At 49.6% G+C, this 18,375-nt stretch overlaps 1 protein-coding gene across 3 annotated transcripts in view; it reads right to left on the bottom strand.

Annotated features, from left to right (window-relative positions):
• TMEM71 (transmembrane protein 71) overlaps positions 1 to 18,375 on the bottom strand; it is an 87,271-nt gene that overhangs the window by 39,632 nt on the left and 29,264 nt on the right. Inside the window, exons 1-3 of one of the 3 annotated variants that reach the window (XM_075316187.1) lie at positions 4,721 to 4,796; positions 3,813 to 3,973; positions 250 to 310 (exon numbers count right to left, since the gene is read on the bottom strand). Coding sequence is in view for 1 of the 3 variants with exons in the window: in XM_075316185.1 (XP_075172300.1) it covers positions 250 to 310; positions 7,841 to 7,907 (128 nt within the window). In the remaining 2 variants the exon portion in view is untranslated. Of the gene's footprint in view, positions 1 to 249; positions 311 to 3,812; positions 3,974 to 4,720; positions 4,797 to 7,840; positions 7,911 to 18,375 lie in introns of those variants that run through there. The other 2 variants (XM_075316185.1, XM_075316186.1) reach the window with 2 other exon arrangements.

Genomic DNA, 18,375 nt, shown 5'->3' with positions numbered 1-18,375 from the left:
ATGTAAAATGAAGGATGAGATGCTTCTTCTGTCTGTACATAGTAAAACAAGTGTATTGTGCCAATTACTGATCATGTTTGGGGGGTAAGTGAAATATTACTGCAAAGGGGGCCCACCAGGGGATTCTCCAGCTCTCCTGTGGGCCAGTCCGAACCTGGCTATAAGTAACACTTCAGAACTGTTGAAGTGTAAACAGTGCCAACCAATGAATGCCAATAAAGTCCTGACCCCGGCACAAGGAATATTTACCGTGAGCAACGTCCAAACAGCCGGTATGGCAGAAGCGCAATCTCCTGGAAGAGGGATGAATCTGTAAGAAAAAGATCAGATTAATCAAAAAGTGGCACTAAAATAACAGATATACAACTTCCATATAACTTAGGCTACTTTCACACTTGCGTTGATTTCCTTCCGTTACAATCCGCCCTTTTGGAAAACAGCGGAATCCGTTAACGGATTCCGCTGTTTCTTCCCATATACTTGTATGGATGACGGATTGTACCAAAAGGACCTGCGTTGCTTCCGCTGGGCGACGCTCCGTTGCTTCCGCCCAGCGGGAGGAACGCAGCATGTAACGTTGTTTTGAGCAGCGGAATCCTCTGGATTTCACTGCGCATGCTCTTTTTTTTTTTTTTTTTTTTTTTTTTTTTTAATCACAAACTTTATTTTGGCTCACGGTGGCTGAACGTTCAGCTGAGCGCCCGCCCGCCGGCATGCCCGGGCGCCGGCAAGTGACAGCGCTCAGCTGAGTGCCCGCCCGCCGGCATGCCCGGGCGCCGGCAAGTGACAGCGCTCAGCTGATTACCCGGAGGCCGGCTGCAGGGAGCAATCAGCTGATCACCCGGCGGCCGGCAAGTGACAGCGCTCAGCTGATCACCCGGCGGCCGGCTGCAGGGAGCGATCAGCTGATCACCCGGCGGCCGGCAAGTGACAGCGCTCAGCTGATCACCCGGCGGCCGGCTGCAGGGAGCGATCAGCTGATCACCCGGCGGCCGGCAAGTGACAGCGCTCAGCTGATCACCCGGCGGCCGGCTGCAGGGAGCGATCAGCTGATCACCCGGCGGCCGGCTACTGGGAGCGATCAGCTGATCACCCGGCGGCCGGCTGCAGGGAGCGATCAGCTGATCACCCGGCGGCCGGCTCCAGGGAGCGATCAGCTGATTACCCGGCGGCCGGCTGCAGGGAGCGATCAGCTGATCACCCGGCAGCCGACTACTGGGAGCGATCAGCTGATCACCCGGCGGCCGGCTACTGGGAGCAATCAGCTGATCACCCGGCGGCCGGCTACTGTGAGCGATCAGCTGATCACCCGGCGGCCGGCTACTGGGAGCGATCAGCTGATCACCCGGCGGCCGGCTACTGGGAGCGATCAGCTGATCACCCGGCGGCCGGCTACTGGGAGCGTTCAGCTGATCGTTCACAATAGTCTGCCGCCGGTAAAACTGTAAAAAAAAAATCAAAACGGATTCCGTTGTTTTGCAGCATCCGTTGCATCCGTTGTGCCACTATATGCAACACATCCGTTGCATCCGTCACACAACGCAATGCAACGGATGCCGTTCAACGCAAGTGTGAAACTAGCCTTAGGCTGGTTTCACGTCTCCGGTATTTTGCCAGAAGCCGGATCCGGCACAATGCAGTACAGTTATATTCATTTACAATGGAAGCGCGACACCATGCAGACACATGCTTCATACACAACCGCATGTGTTGCGCTTCCATTGTAAGTGAATGTAACTGTACTGCATTTGTGCCGGATCCGGCTTCCGGCAAAATACCGGAGATGTGAAACCAGCCTTAGTAAAAGTTCTTCACCTTTATCAACTTAATACATTAATGCACTAGTTCCAAATTTGGTTCATAATAATAATAATAATAATTTTATTTCTGTAGTTCCATAACACCAACATATTCTGCAGCGCTTTACATTTCAGGGGGGACATGTACAGATAACACCCAACAGGGTCCGATGGGGGACACTGCTCTCGGTACAGCACGTTCTGCATTTGGTACAGTCACCGTAGTGCTACCCAGCCCCATGTTTATGTCATCCACACAGAGGCCTCCATTGTTCTCCTGCGCATGCGCACTTTTCTCTTCCAAGCTGAAGGCAGATCAAAGTATTGTAGTGCGCATGCGCAGTGGTCTTTACCTGTTCTCGCGCCTGCACATTTCAGTACTTTGCTCTGCCCTCAGCCGGGAAGATCAAAGTGCGCATGCGCAGGAGCACAATGGAGGCCTCTGTGTGGATGACACAGGAGGCGTCATGCACACATGGCTGGGCAGGAGGATGGCAATCACCACCATTTTTTAGCTTTTTTTTTGTTTCATAGATTTTGGGGCATATTTCTGATTTTTTATGGATGTTTTTTTTTTTTTTTTGTACATGATTACAAAATGAGGAAACCGCTAGTATATTTTTAAAGCTAAAATGCAGCTAAAATGCTCCAAAAGACTTGCAGGCATCTTCCAGGTGTCTTTTTAGTCTTCCCATTGACTTCAATTGTAAATTATAGAGCGTCTTCCAAGCGGAAGGTACCTGAGGAATGTACATGTCACTGCCTTTATCCACTTGGCATCTTTGGAAAACAGTTAAAACATGCTGAAAAGACTGAACTTATAGGGTCTGTGCGCACTGGCAAAAACCGCACCAAAAACGCACACAAATCTACATGCGGTTTTGCCTCGGTTTGGTGCGGTTTTTCCGTGGGTTGGTCCCTGTGGTTTTTTACCATTATCTATGCCAAAAACCCAGATACCTGCACAAAAGAAGTGACATGCACATTCTTTTTGCTGCAGAAAATCTGCAGCAAAACCTATAGGGAAAAAAACGCAACGTGCGCACAGTGTGACGCTCTGGCCTATCAGGTCGTCACAGGGTATTGTGCAATCTGCACTTCTGCATGATATGCACCTCCTCCTTGGTTGCGGGTTCCTGACCTTTGGTGTTGCTAAGAACAAGGGGGGGTTGGTTAAGGGGAGGTCAGGAGTGTCAGAAGTGGGGTAGTTGAGTGGTGACTCTCGAGAGAAGAGGTCAGGAGTAGGGCTCCTTGAGACTACTAGGTGGCAGACGTTGGTCTGGGCCTGGTAGGAGCTGGACCCCGATCGCAGAGGATCGTGACAAGGGGGCGGGTCTGTCGTGGAGGACAGCCGGCGGCCTTGTGCCATCACCGGGCAGGGGCCATGGCATGACGGGGTACGTGGACCCTAGGTCAGGAAGTAGCTTCAGGCGTCCTGGTAATTCACCCGACGAGGATGGAGCCTTCAAGATCCGTTCTCCACCCGCTCCAAAATCGGGGTACTAGCGCAGAGTCATCCTGGAAATACGTTGTTCTTCTACTTTCCCTTGTATGTGCTCCCTGTGTGTTCTTTAGGACTAAGTGGGTTTGAATAAGCGCTCATCACATCCGTTTGGCTGTAGAAGGTCACAGCATTTGGCTACACAAACTGCTCCCTGACATTCGGATCTTCCTGCTATGGTGTAAATGGTATCCTATGTATCTTCTTTGCTTGGGATTAATCCCTTTCCTTTTAGGACCCTACAGATATCCTCACCTTTCTGCTGTTAATCATCATCACTTCCCCTTCTGTCCTTAATTTCCCACATTTTCCCTTGGCTTTTGCTGGTGATAGAGTTATATTTCAATACAGAACTTGGATGCAAGCAGTCGGCTTGCACTCCTCTGAAGAAACGTTGTATGTTGCTGTACTTCTCGCAGAGTCATCCCGGAAATAAGTTGTTCCACTTTCCCTGTGTGTGTTCTTTTGGACTTAGTGGGGTTGACTAAGTGCTCATCCCATCCATTTCCTACCTATGGTCCAGCACAGGTTCAGCCAGGGCCAGGTATCCTGCTTGGCTATAGGGTGGTCAGGGCAGCCATGGGCCAGCAGAAGGCTTGGTCAAGGGTCACATCTACCCCTTCCCTAGGCATAAGGTTTCCTCTTCCCTCTCGCCAGAGGTACTTCCCCATACCTAGTGTGACAAGTAATGCCATAAGCTCTGGAGGTAGACTCTCGGGAAGATCTATGTCATAGATCTTAATACCTCATTTACATATTAAGAAAAATGTGGATTTTTCTGGAATAAGTCATCAGATCGCATATAATAATAATAATAATAATAATAATAATAATAATTTTATTCATTTATATAGCGCTATTAATTCCACAGCGCTTTACATACATTGCATATATCAAGGTATCAGTTTTATTTAGCTCCCTATATCCTACATGCCCATATGCACAGCTTAATAGTGTTGACCCTACTGACAGGTTCCCTTTAAGGAGGTATTGCCACCGTAGCCCAAAGTCTGTGGGCACCTCTCTGCTCGGCTGACTCCCATTAGCCTGAATAGATGAAGCCATCCACATATAATCTCCATCTGAATGAGCCACATATAGCTGTACTGAACAGATACAATGAGAGAGGTCCAGATTCCAGATGTGGGATCTACAACTGTGAGAGATCCATGGTTTATCCATGTGATAAAAATCTAAGATGTGAATATCCCTTTAATATGACTTCCAGCATAGCGCTGAGGATCTGTTACAGTGTATCAGTGCAGGCAAAGCAATATTAGCTAAGCACAACAATGCACATTTGTCTCCAGTCCTGGACTCCGGGCTTGTGGCCCTCACCTGCACTGATACATTGTAACGAGCCGATCGGGGCTGGTGGCTCCATTCACATTGGATTTATACAGTGATCGGCAGCACTTACAGGGAGACTACGTCCTTCTGATCAAACACTGCCCGGACGCTCCGGTGGATCTCTATTCCAAGGCCACGTGCTGCAGCGTCACTGCGGGCATGATGTCATAGCAGAGAATGATGACATCACAGATACAGGGTGTGACCTTTTAAAAGGAAACTGTCAGATGACTTTTAAACAATACTTGTAAACAGTATAGAAGATATTTGTGCTGCATGTGTTACCTGTAATATTACATCTACATAGCAGACAGAGGCTTTTATCTGCATGACAATGCGCCCATATACATTACACGGAAGAATGGTATACACTGTGTGCAGAATTATTAGGCAAATGAGTATTCTGATCACATGACACTTGTTATACATGTCGTCCTACTCCAAGCTGTATAGGCTTGAGAGACAACTACCAATTAAGTAAATCAGGTGATGTGCATCTCTGTAATGAGGAGGGGTGCGGTGTAATGACATCAACACCCGATATAAGGGGGGCTTCATTATTAGACAACTTCATTTCTTTTGGCAAAATGGGTCAGAAGAGAGATTTGACGGGCTCTGAAAAGTCCATATTGTGCGATGTCTTGCAGAGGGAAGCAGCAGTCTTGAAATTGCCAAACTTTTGAAGCGTGATCACCGAACAATCAAGCGTTTCATGGTAAATAGCCAACAGGGTCGCAAGAAGCGTGCTGGGCAAAAAAGGTACAAAATAACTGCCCATGAATTGAGGAAAATCAAGCGTGAAGCTGCCAAGATGCCATTTGCCACCAGTTTGGCCATATTTCAGAGCTGCAACGTTACTGGAGTATCAAAAAGCACAAGGTGTGCCATACTCAGGGACATGGCCAAGGTAAGGAAGGCTGAAAAACCACCACCTCTGACCAAGAAACATGAGATAAAACGTCAAGACTGGGCCAAGAAATATCTTAAGACTGATTCTTCAAAGGTTTTATGGACTGATGAAATGAGAGGGACTCTTGATGGGCAGATGGATGGGCCAGAGGCTGGATCAGTAAAGGGCAGAGAGCTCCACTCCGACTCAGACGCCAGCAAGGTGGAGGTGGGGACTGGTATGGGCTGGGATCATCAAAGATCAACTTGTGGTACCTTTTCGGGTTGAGGATGGAGTGAAGCTCAACTCCCAGACCTACTGCCAGTTTCTGCAAGACAACTTCAAGCAGTGGTACAGGAAGAAGTCGCTATCGTTCAAGAAAAACATGATTTTCATGCAGGACAATGCTGCATCCCATGCATCCAACTACTCCACAGCGTGGCTGGCGAGTAAAGGTCTAAAAGATGAAAAAATAATGACATGGCCCCCTTGTTCACCTGATCTGAACCCCATAGAGAACCTGTGGTCCCTCATAAAATGTGAGATCTACAGGGAGGGAAAACAGTGCACCTCTGGGAGCGGTGTCTGGAGGCTGTGGTGGCTGCTGCACGCAATGTGGATCGTAAACAGATCAAGCAATGACAGAATCTATGGATGGTCGGCTGCTGAGTGTCATCAGAAAGAAAGGGGGCTATATTGGTCACTCATTTTTTTAGGGTTTTGATTTTGCATGTCAGAAATGTTTATTTCTAAATTTTGTGCAGTTATATTGGTTTACCTGGTGAAAATAAACAAGTGAGATGGGAATAGATTTGGTTTTTATTAAGTTGTCTAATAATTCTGCACAGTTACCTGCACAAACAGATATCCCCCTAAGATAGCCAAATCTAAAATCCCCACTCCAACTGCCAAAAATATTAAGCTTTGATATTTAGGAGTCTTTTGGGCTGATTGAGAACATAGTTGTTGATCAATAATAAAAAAACCCCTCTAAAATACAACTTGCCTAATAATTCTGCACGCGGTGTATATACGAGGGGCTGCTGATAAGTCTTTGGCTTTGTGATTTTTTTGTTTCTATGGTAACGAATGTTACATCACATTAAAGTCTTATGTGTCTAATATATGTTTCCAAAATGTTGTGTTTGTTGCTTATGGCAACAGGGGCCACTTCAGCCCCAATGATGAGGAACGTCCTGGACGCCCGAGAGTGGTTGTTGTTCCGGAGATCGTCGATGCTGTGCACAACCTCATACTGGAGAATCCACGAATTTCAGCTAAAGCAATAGCAGACATCATAGGGATTTCCCGTGAACGTGTCTGTGTCATTATCCATGAACATTTGGACATGAGGAAGCTTCTGTAAAGTGGGTCCCCAAATGAATGACAACAGATGAGAGAAGCAGCGAGTGACAACTTCCCGCTCGATTTGTCAGCGTTTCCGGACTGATAAGAACTTCCTGGATGGACTGGTCTCTATGGATGAGACCTGGATTTATTTGTATGACCCTGAAAACAAGGAGCAATCAAAAGAGTGGAGGCACAGGGGTTCTACTCATCCAAAGACATTCAGGGTGCAAAAATCAGCCGCTAAGGTGATGACATCTGTGTGCTGGGATAAGGAGGGCGTGCTGCTAGTGGACTACCTTCAAAAGGGTTCCACCATCAATACAAGGTATTACATTGAACTTTTGAACCCATTGAAGGCAGCTCTGAAGGCCAAAAGGTGCGGCAATCTGTCCAAAGCAATCTTGTTCCTGCAAGACAATGCCTCCGCTCACACTGCACAAGCGACCACCAAAAAACTGGACTTCCAGCTGGTTGACCAACCACGTTGTTCACCAGATCTACCTCCCTGCTACTACCACTGATCAGCTGTTACTTAGTGAGGTATACAGCGTACAGTCAGGACGTATACTGTGCAGCGGCCATTCTTAGATATATGAACTAAGCTGCAGTACCACAGAATGGCCACTATGCAGTGTGGGCGCTGTGCTGTTCTTGGTTTGTCCACTTTTCAGGCCAGGTATTCAGCTGATCAGTGGGGGGTGGTCGGGTATTGTACCCCCATAGATCTGACATTGATGACCTATCCTAATATCTCAGGACAACCCCTTTAAGCCTTGTGTGGCACTGCAGAATAGGTACACTATGATATAACACGTCTGAGGCGTATGGTGGTGCCGGCACTGTATGGCATTGGTATGTGTTGGTTGGCACTGGTATTTGGCCACCGGCCAGCGCAGTAATGTGCCAATATTGTAATATACTAATAAGTTACCAAATCACCAGGACACCTACATTTCCCCTTTATCGGCGTTGACATCATTGGCGCTTGTGCCGCCATCTTGATAAAATCCGAGTCCATAATCTGTAATAGAGAACATTGCTGTTAATACTGGGATTACAATGAATCAGTATCATCCTATGTAAGTGCGGGGGCAGACGCTCGGGGGCAGACACCGGGCAGTATGGGGTTCGGCTGTGTCCTCTATATACACTGATGAAATTACAGGGAGGGCAGAATTGGGCTGGGAGGATTCGGCCCTCCTTGTCCCATCTGACCTCTGAAGGTCACGGCTTTCGTCTTCTCGGTCCTGTACCCGGAGCCTCTTATGCACATTCCTGTCCTATCTCAATGTACTTTCCATGTGCCGGGGGGACGCGATGGAGGAGAAGGAGGCAGATTGTGCCATCCAGGAGCCTCGGCTTTGTATAAAGCGCCCGCGTCTGGGGGGGAGGGGGTGGAGTCAGACCATGGGGCATCTGTGGCTGATACAGACTAACATGGGGCATCTGTGGCTGGTACACACTAACATGGGGCATCTGTGGCTGGTACACACTAACATGGGGCATCTGTGGCTGGTACACACTAACATGGGGCATCTGTGGCTGGTACACACTAACATGGGGCATCTGTGGCTGGTACAGACTAAGATGGGGCATCTGTGGCTGATACACACTAACATGGGGCATCTGTGGCTGGTACACACTAACATGGGGCATCTGTGACTGGTACAGACTAACATGGGGCATCTGTGGCTGGTACAGACTAACATGGGGCATCTGTGGCTGGTACAGACTAACATGGGGCATCTATGGCTGGTACAGACTAACATGGGGCATCTGTAGCTGATACAGACTAACATGGGGCATCTGTAGCTGATACAGACTAACATGGGGCATCTGTGGCTGGTACACACTAACATGGGGCATTTGTGGCTGATACAGACTAACATAGGGCATCTGTGGCCGGTACAGACTAACTTGGGGCATCTGTAATTGATACACACTAACATGGGGCATCTGTGATTGATACACACTAACATGGGGCATCTGTGGCTGATACAGACTAACATGGGGCATCTGTGGCTGGTAGAGACTAACATGGGGCACCTGTGGCTGATACAGACTAACATGGGGCATCTGTGGCTGTTACAGACTAACATGGGGCATCTGTGGCTGGTACAGACTAACATGAGGCATCTGTGGCTGATACAGACTAACATGGGGCATCTGTGGCTGATACAGACTAACATGGGGCATCTGTGGCTGGTTCAGACTAACATGGGGCATCTGTGGCTGGTACAGACTAACATGGGGCATCTGTAGCTGGTACAAAATAACTTGGGGCATCTGTGGCTGGTACACACTAACATGGGGCATCTGTGGCTGGTACACACTAACATGGGACATCTGTGGCTGGTACACACTAACATGGGGCATCTGTGGCTGGTTCAGACTAACATGGGGCATCTGTGGCTGATACAGACTAACATGGGGCATCTGTGGCTGATACAGACTAACATGGGGCATCTGTGGCTGATACAGACTAACATGGGGCATCTGTGGCTGATACAGACTAACATGGGGCATCTGTGGCTGATACAGACTAACATGGGGCATCTGTGGCTGGTTCAGACTAACATGGGGCATCTGTGGCTGGTACAGACTAACATGGGGCATCTGTAGCTGGTACAAAATAACTTGGGGCATCTGTGGCTGGTACACACTAACATGGGGCATCTGTGGCTGGTACACACTAACATGGGACATCTGTGGCTGTTACAGACTAACATGGGGCATCTGTGGCTGGTATAGACTAACATGGGGCATCTGTGGCTGGTACAGACTAACATGGGGCATCTGTGACTGGTGCAGACTAACATGGGGCATCTGTGACTGGCACAGACTAACATGGGGCATCTGTGGCTGGTACAGACTAACATGGGGCATCTGTGGCTGGTACAGACTAACATGGGGCATCTGTGGCTGGTACAGACTAACATGGGGCATCTGTAGCTGATACACACTAACATGGGGCATCTGTGGCTGGTACAGACTAACATGGGGCATCTGTGACTGATACAGACTAACATGGGGCATCTGTGGCTGGTACAGACTAACATGGGGCATCTGTGGCTGGTAGAAACTAACATGGGGCATCTGTAGCTCATACACACTAACATGGGGCATCTGTGGCTGGTAGAGACTAACATGGGGCATCTGTGGCTGGTACAGACTAACATGGGGCATCTGTGGCTGGTACACACTAACATGGGGCATCTGTGGATGATACAGACTAACATGGGGCATCTGTGGCTGGTACAGACTAACATGGGGCATCTGTGATTGATACAGACTAACATGGGGCATCTGTGGCTGGTCGAGACTAACATGGGGCATCTGTGGCTGGTACAGACTAACATGGGGCATCTGTGGCTGGTACAGACTAACATGGGGCATCTGTGGCTGGTACAGACTAACATGGGGTATCTGTGGCTGGTACACACTAACATGGGGCATCTGTGGCTGATACAGACTAACATAGGGCATCTATGGCTGGTACAGACTAACTTGGGGCATCTGTGATTGATACACACTAACATGGGGCATCTGTGATTGATACACACTAACATGGGGCATCTGTGGCTGATACACACTAACATGGGGCATCTGTGATTGATACACACTAACATGGGGCATCTGTGGCTGATACAGACTAACATGGGGCATCTGTGGCTGGTAGAGACTAACATGGGGCACCTGTGGCTGATACAGACTAACATGGGGCATCTGTGGCTGTTACAGACTAACATGGGGCATCTGTGGCTGGTACAGACTAACATGGGGCATCTGTGGCTGATACAGACTAACATGGGGCATCTGTGGCTGATACAGACAAACATGGGGCATCTGTGGCTGATACAGACAAACATGGGGCATCTGTAGCTGGTACAGACTAATATGGGGCATCTGTGACTGGTACAGACTAACATGGGGCATCTATGGCTGGTACAGACTAACATGGGGCATCTGTGGCTGGTACAGACTAACATGGGGCATCTGTGGCTGATACAGACTAACATGGGGCATCTGTGGCTGGTACAGACTAACATGGGGCACCTGTGGCTGATACAGACTAACATGGGGCATCTGTGGCTGGTACAGACTAACATGGGGCATCTGTGGCTGGTACAGACTAACATGGGGCATCTGTGGCTGGTACAGACTAACATGGGGCATCTGTGGCTGGTACAGACTAAGGGCTCCGCCACACATCCGTGAAAACCATGTCCGTGTAAAACGGGCCGTTTTTTGGGTCCGTTTTCCGTTTTTTAGGTCCGTTTTTATGGTATGTGTGGCCTGCGTGTGTATCCCGTATGCTAGCCGTATGTGCGTGTGGAATGTCCGTGTGTGCGTGAGTGAAATAACTGACATGTGTATGTGTTGTCCGTGTGAAATGTACGTGTGTGATGCAAAATGTCGTTACTACATGTCGGAAGACAGAGTAGCGGGATGAGAATGAACTTGGGTGAACTTCACCCGACTTCATAGTCATGCCGCGGCTCTGTCTTTGTGCCGTGTACTGATTAGCGGTCACCTGTGAAGGATTCACCGGTGACCACTAATCCCCCGAGTGACTGAAGTGTCCCCCCCCTCTCTCATACTCACCGTTCCCCGATCACCGGCGCTGCACGGCGTTCACACTGTCCCGGCGGCTTTTTCTAATTTGAAAAAGCCGGCCACCCATTAATCAATCTCGTATTCCCTGCTTTACCCGCCCACCGGCGGCTGTGATTGGTTGCAGTGAGACACGCCCACCACGCTGAGTGACAGCTGTCTCACTGCACCCAATCACAGCAGCCGGTGGGCGTGTCTATACTGTGCATTGAAAAAAATAAATAAATAATTAAAAAAAACGGCGTGCGGTCCCCCCCCATTTTAATACCAGCCAGATAAAGCCATACGGCTGAAGGCTGGTATTCTCAGGATGGGGAGCTCCACGTTATGGGGAGCCCCCCACCCTAACAATATCAGTCAGCAGCCGCCCAGAATTGCCGCATACATTATATGCGACAGTTCTGGGGCTGTACCCGGCTCTTCCCGATTTGCCCTGGTGCTTTGGCAAATCGGGGTAATAAGGAGTTATTGGCAGCCCATAGCTGCCAATAAGTCCTAGATTAATCATGTCAGGCGTCTCCCCGAGATACCATCCATGATTAATCTGTAAGTGACAGTAAAAAAACACACACACCCGAAAAAATCCTTTATTAGAAATTAAAAACACAAACACATTCCCTCATTACCAATTTATTAACCCCGACAAACCCTCCATGTCCGGCGCAATCCACGGATCTCCAGCGTCGCATCCAGCTCTGCTGCATGGAGGTGACAGGAGCAGCAGAAGACACCGCCGCTCCTGTCACCTCCACGCAGCTAATGAGATGAGTAGCGCGATCAGCTGCTGTCAGTCAGGTAACTCGCGGCCACCGCTGGATCCAGCGGTGGCCGCGGGTAACCTCAGTGACAGCAGCTGATCGCGCTACTCATCTCATTAGCTGCGTGGAGGTGACCGGAGCGGCGGTGTCTTCTGCTGCTCCTGTCACCTGCATGCAGCAGAGCTGGATGCGGCGCTGGAGGACCGTGAAGTACGCCGGACATGGAGGGTTTGTCGGGGTTAATAAATTGGTAATGAGGGAATTTGTTTGTGTTTTTTATTTCTAATAAAGGATTTTTTCGGGTGTGTGTTTTTTTACTGTAACTTACAGATTAATCATGGAAGGTGTCTCATAGACACCTGACATGATTAATCTAGGACTTATTGGCAGCTATGGGCTGCCAATAACTCCTTATTACCCCGATTTGCCAACGCACCAGGGTAAATCGGGAAGAGCCGGGTACAGCCCCAGAACTGTCGCATATAATGTATGCGGCAATTCTGGGCGGCTGCTGACTGATATTGTTAGGGTGGGGGGCTCCCCATAACGTGGGGCTCCCCATCCTGAGAATACCAGCCTTCAGCCGTATGGCTTTATCTGGCTGGTATTAAAATGGGGGGGGACCGCACGCCGTTTTTTTTAATTATTTATTTATTTTTTTCAATGCACAGTATAGACACGCCCACCGGCTGCTGTGATTGGGTGCAGTGAGACAGCTGTCACTCAGCGTGGTGGGCGTGTCTCACTGCAACCAATCACAGCCGCCGGTGGGCGGGTAAAGCAGGGAATACGAGATTGATTAATGGGCGGCCGGCTTTTTCAAAAGAGGAAAAGCCGCCGGAGTTTTTATACCAACCGTGCAGCGCCGCGCCGGAGATCGGGGAATGGTAAGTATGAGAGAGGGGGGAACTGACCGCCAGACAGCTAGAGGGACAGACAGACATAGAGACCGACCGACGGACTGAGGGAGAGAACGAAACATAAAAAGAAAAAAGACTGACATCACATAAAAAAAGCACAAAACATACAGGGAACAAACAGAGATGCGTCCGTGTCACTCGGACGTGCGCACAGACCCATTGACTTTCATTGGGTCCGTGCTGCGTGTTGCGTGAATAAAACGGACATGCTGGCGTGAGACACGGACCAAAAAACGCATCACGGAGACGGACTCACGGACATAACCAAAAACGTAATTGTAACCGCAGAGATATAGTAACATTGGTGCACGTTTGGCCGTGTCTCCAGTATACACGGAAACGGACCAAACACGCACGTGTTTCACGGATGTGTGTTTCAAGCCTAACATGGGGCACCTGTGGCTGATACAAACTAACATGGGGCATCTGTGGCTGGTACAGACTAACATGGGGCATCTGTGGCTGGTACAGACTAACATGGGGCATCTGTGACTGGTACAGACAAACATGGGGCATCTGTGGCTGATACAGACTAAAATGGGGCATCTGTGACTGGTACAGACAAACATGGGGCATCTGTGACTGGTACAGACTAACATGGGGCATCTGTGGCTGGCATAGACTAACATGTGGCATCTTTGGCTGGTGCACACTAACATGGGGCATCTGTGGCTGGTACAGACTAACATGGGGCATCTGTGATTGATACAGACTAACATGGGGCATCTGTGACTGATACAGACTAACATGGGGCATCTGTGGCTGGTACAGACTAACATGGGGCATCTGTGGCTGGTACAGACTAACATGGGGCATCTGTGGCTTGTACAGACTAACATGGGGCATCTGTGGCTTGTACAGACTAACATGGGGCATCTGTGGATGGTACAGACTAACATGGGGCATCTGTGGCTGATACAGACTAACAGGGGCATCTGTGGCTGGTACAGACTAACATGGGGCATCTGTGATTGATACAGACTAACATGGGGCATCTGTGACTGATACAGACTAACATGAGGCATCTGTGGCTGGTACAGACTAACATGGGGCATCTGTGGCTGGCATAGACTAACATGTGGCATCTTTGGCTGGTGCACACTAACATGGGGCATCTGTGGCTGGTACAGACTAACATGGGGCATCTGTGGCTGGTACAGACTAACATGGGGCATCTGTGGCTGGTACAGACTAACATGGGGCATCTGTGGCTGGTACAGACTAACATGGGGCATCTGTGGCTGGTACAGACTAACATGGGGCATCTGTGGCTGGTACAGACTAACATGGTGCATCTGTGGCTGGTACAGACTAACATGGGGCATCTGTGGCTGGTACAGACTAACGTGGGGCATCTGTAGCTGATACAGACTAACATGGGGCACCTGTGGCTGGTACAGACTAACATGGGGCATCTGTGGCTGGTACAGACTAACATGGGGTATCTGTGGCTGATACAGAATAACATGGGGCACCTGTGGCTGGTACAGACTAACATGGGGCACCTGTGGCTGGTACAGACTAACATGGGGTATCTGTGGCTGGTACAGACTAACATGGGGTATCTGTGACTGGTACAGACTAACATGGGGCATCTGTGGCTGGTACAGACTAACATGTGGCACCTGTGGCTGGTACAGACTAACATGGGGCATCTGTGGCTGGTACAGACTAACATGTGGCACCTGTGGCTGATACAGACTAACATGGGGCACCTGTGGCTGATACAGACTAACATGTGGCACCTGTGGCTGATACAGACTAACATGGGGCATCTGTGGCTGATACAGAATTACATGTGGCACCTGTGGCTGGTACAGACTAACATGGGGTATCTGTGGCTGGTACAGACTAACATGGGGTATCTGTGGCTGGTACAGACTAACATGGGGTATCTGTGGCTGGTACAGACTAACATGGGGCACCTGTGGCTGGTACAGACTAACATGGGGTATCTGTGGCTGGTACAGACTAACATGGGGCATCTATAGCTGATACAGACTAACATGGGGCATCTGTGGCTGGTACAGACTAACATGGGGCATCTGTGGCTGGCACAGACTAACATGGTGTATCTGTGGCTGGTACAGACTAACATGGGGTATCTGTAGCTGGTCCAGACTAACATGGGGCATCTATAGCTGATACAGACTAACATGGGGCACCTGTGGCTGGTACAGACTAACATGGGGCATCTGTGGCTGGTACAGACTAACATGGGGTATCTGTGGCTGGTACAGACTAACATGGGGCATCTGTAGCTGGTCCAGACTAACATGGGGTATCTGTGGCTGGTACAGACTAACATGGGGCACCTGTGGCTGGTACAGACTAACATGGGGCATCTGTGGCTGGTACAGACTAACATGGGGCATCTATAGCTGATACAGACTAACATGGGGCACCTGTGGCTGGTACAGACTAACATGGGGCATCTGTGGCTGGTACAGACTAACATGGTGTATCTGTGGCTGGTACAGACTAACATGGGGTATCTGTAGCTGGTCCAGACTAACATGGGGTATCTGTGGCTGGTACAGACTAACATGGGGCACCTGTGGCTGGTACAGACTAACATGGGGCATCTGTGGCTGGTACAGACGAACATGGGGCATCTGTGGCGGGTACAGATGAACATGGGGCATCTGTGGCTGGTACAGACTAACATGGGGCATCTGTGGCTGGTACAGACTAACATGGGGCATCTGTGGCTGGTACAGACTAACATGGGGCATCTGTGGCTGGTACAGACTAACATGGGGCATCTGTGGCTGATACAGACTAACATGGGCCATCTGTGGCTGGTACAGACTAACATGGGGCATCTGTAGCTGGTACAGACTAACATGGGTCATCTGTTGCTGGTACAGACTAACATGGTGCATCTGTGGCTGGTACAGACTAACATGGGGCATCTGTGGCTGGTACAGACTAACATGGGGCATCTGTAGCTGATACAGACTAACATGGGGCACCTGTGGCTGGTACAGACTAACATGGGGCATCTGTGGCTGGTACAGACTAACATGGGGTATCTGTGGCTGGTACAGACTAACATGGGGTATCTGTGGCTGGTACAGACTAACATGGGGCATCTATAGCTGATACAGACTAACATGGGGCATCTGTGGCTGGTACAGACTAACATGGGGCATCTGTGGCTGGTACAGACTAACATGGTGTATCTGTGGCTGGTACAGACTAACATGGGGCACCTGTGGCTGGTACAGACTAACATGGGGTATCTGTGGCTGGTACAGACTAACATGGGGTATCTGTGACTGGTACAGACTAACATGGGGCATCTGTGGCTGGTACAGACTAACATGTGGCACCTGTGGCTGGTACAGACTAACATGGGGCACCTATGGCTGATACAGACTAACATGGGGCACCTGTGGCTGATACAGACTAACATGTGGCACCTGTGGCTGATACAGACTAACATGGGGCATCTGTGGCTGATACAGACTAACATGGGGCATCTGTGGCTGATACAGAATTACATGTGGCACCTGTGGCTGGTACAGACTAACATGGGGTATCTGTGGCTGGTACAGACTAACATGGGGTATCTGTGGCTGGTACAGACTAACATGGGGTATCTGTGGCTGGTACAGACTAACATGGGGTATCTGTGGCTGGTACAGACTAACATGGGGCATCTGTGGCTGGTACAGACTAACATGGGGCATCTGTGGCTGGTACAGACTAACATGGGGCATCTGTAGCTGATACAGACTAACATGGGGCACCTGTGGCTGGTACAGACTAACATGGGGCATCTGTGGCTGGTACAGACTAACATGGTGTATCTGTGGCTGGTACAGACTAACATGGGGTATCTGTGGCTGGTATAGACTAACATGGGGTATCTGTGGCTGGTACAGACTAACATGGGACACCTGTGGCTGGTACAGACTAACATGGGGTATCTGTGGCTGGTAAAGACTAACATGGGGCATCTGTGGCTGGTACAGACTAACATGGGGTATCTGTGACTGGTACAGACTAACATGGGGCATCTGTGGCTGGTACAGACTAACATGGGGTATCTGTGGCTGGTACAGACTAACATGGGGTATCTGTGGCTGGTACAGACTAACATGGGGCACCTGTGGCTGGTACAGACTAACATGGGGTATCTGTGGCTGGTTCAGACTAACATGGGGTATCTGTGACTGGTACAGACTAACATGGGGCATCTGTGGCTGGTACAGACTAACATGTGGCACCTGTGGCTGGTACAGACTAACATGGGGCACCTGTGGCTGGTACAGACTAACATGGGGTATCTGTGGCTGGTACAGACTAACATGTGGCACCTGTGGCTGGTACAGACTAACATGGGGTATCTGTGGCTGGTACAGACTAACATGTGGCACCTGTGGCTGGTACAGACTAACATGGGGCATCTGTGGCTGATACAGACTAACATGGGGCATCTGTGGCTGGTAAAGACTAACATGGGGCATCTGTGGCTGGTACAGACTAACATGGGGTATCTGTGGCTGGTACAGACTAACATGGAGCATCTGTGGCTGGTACAGACTAACATGGGGTATCTGTGGCTGGTACAGACTAACATGGGGCATCTGTGGCTGGTACACACTAACATGGGGTATCTGTGGCTGGTACAGACTAACATGGGGCATCTGTGGCTGGTACAGACTAACATGGGGTATCTGTGGCTGGTACAGACTAACATGGGGCATCTGTGGCTGGTACACACTAACATGGGGTATCTGTGGCTGGTACAGACTAACATGGGGCATCTGTGGCTGGTACACACTAACATGGGGCATCTGTGGCTGGTACACACTAACATGGGGCATCTGTGGCTGGTACAGACTAACATGGGGCATCTGTGGCTGGTACAGACTAACATGGGGTATCTGTGACTGGTACAGACTAACATGGGGCATCTGTGGCTGGTACAGACTAACATGGGGCACCTGTGGCTGGTACACACTAACATGGGGCATCTGTGGCTGGTACAGACTAACATGGGGCATCTGTGGCTGGTACAGACTAACATGGGGCATCTGTGGCTGATACAGACTAACATGGGGCATCTGTGGCTGGTACAGACTAACATGGGGCATCTGTGGCTGGTACAGACTAACATGGGGTATATGTGGCTGGTACAGACTAACATGGGGTATCTGTGGCTGGTACACACTAACATGGGGCA

The sequence above is a fragment of the Anomaloglossus baeobatrachus genome, chromosome 6 (assembly GCF_048569485.1).
Source record: "Anomaloglossus baeobatrachus isolate aAnoBae1 chromosome 6, aAnoBae1.hap1, whole genome shotgun sequence".
Classification (NCBI taxonomy): domain Eukaryota; kingdom Metazoa; phylum Chordata; class Amphibia; order Anura; family Aromobatidae; genus Anomaloglossus; species Anomaloglossus baeobatrachus.
The sequence above is the reverse complement of the archived record's forward strand: the minus strand, read 5'-3'. Positions and strand labels throughout refer to the sequence as shown.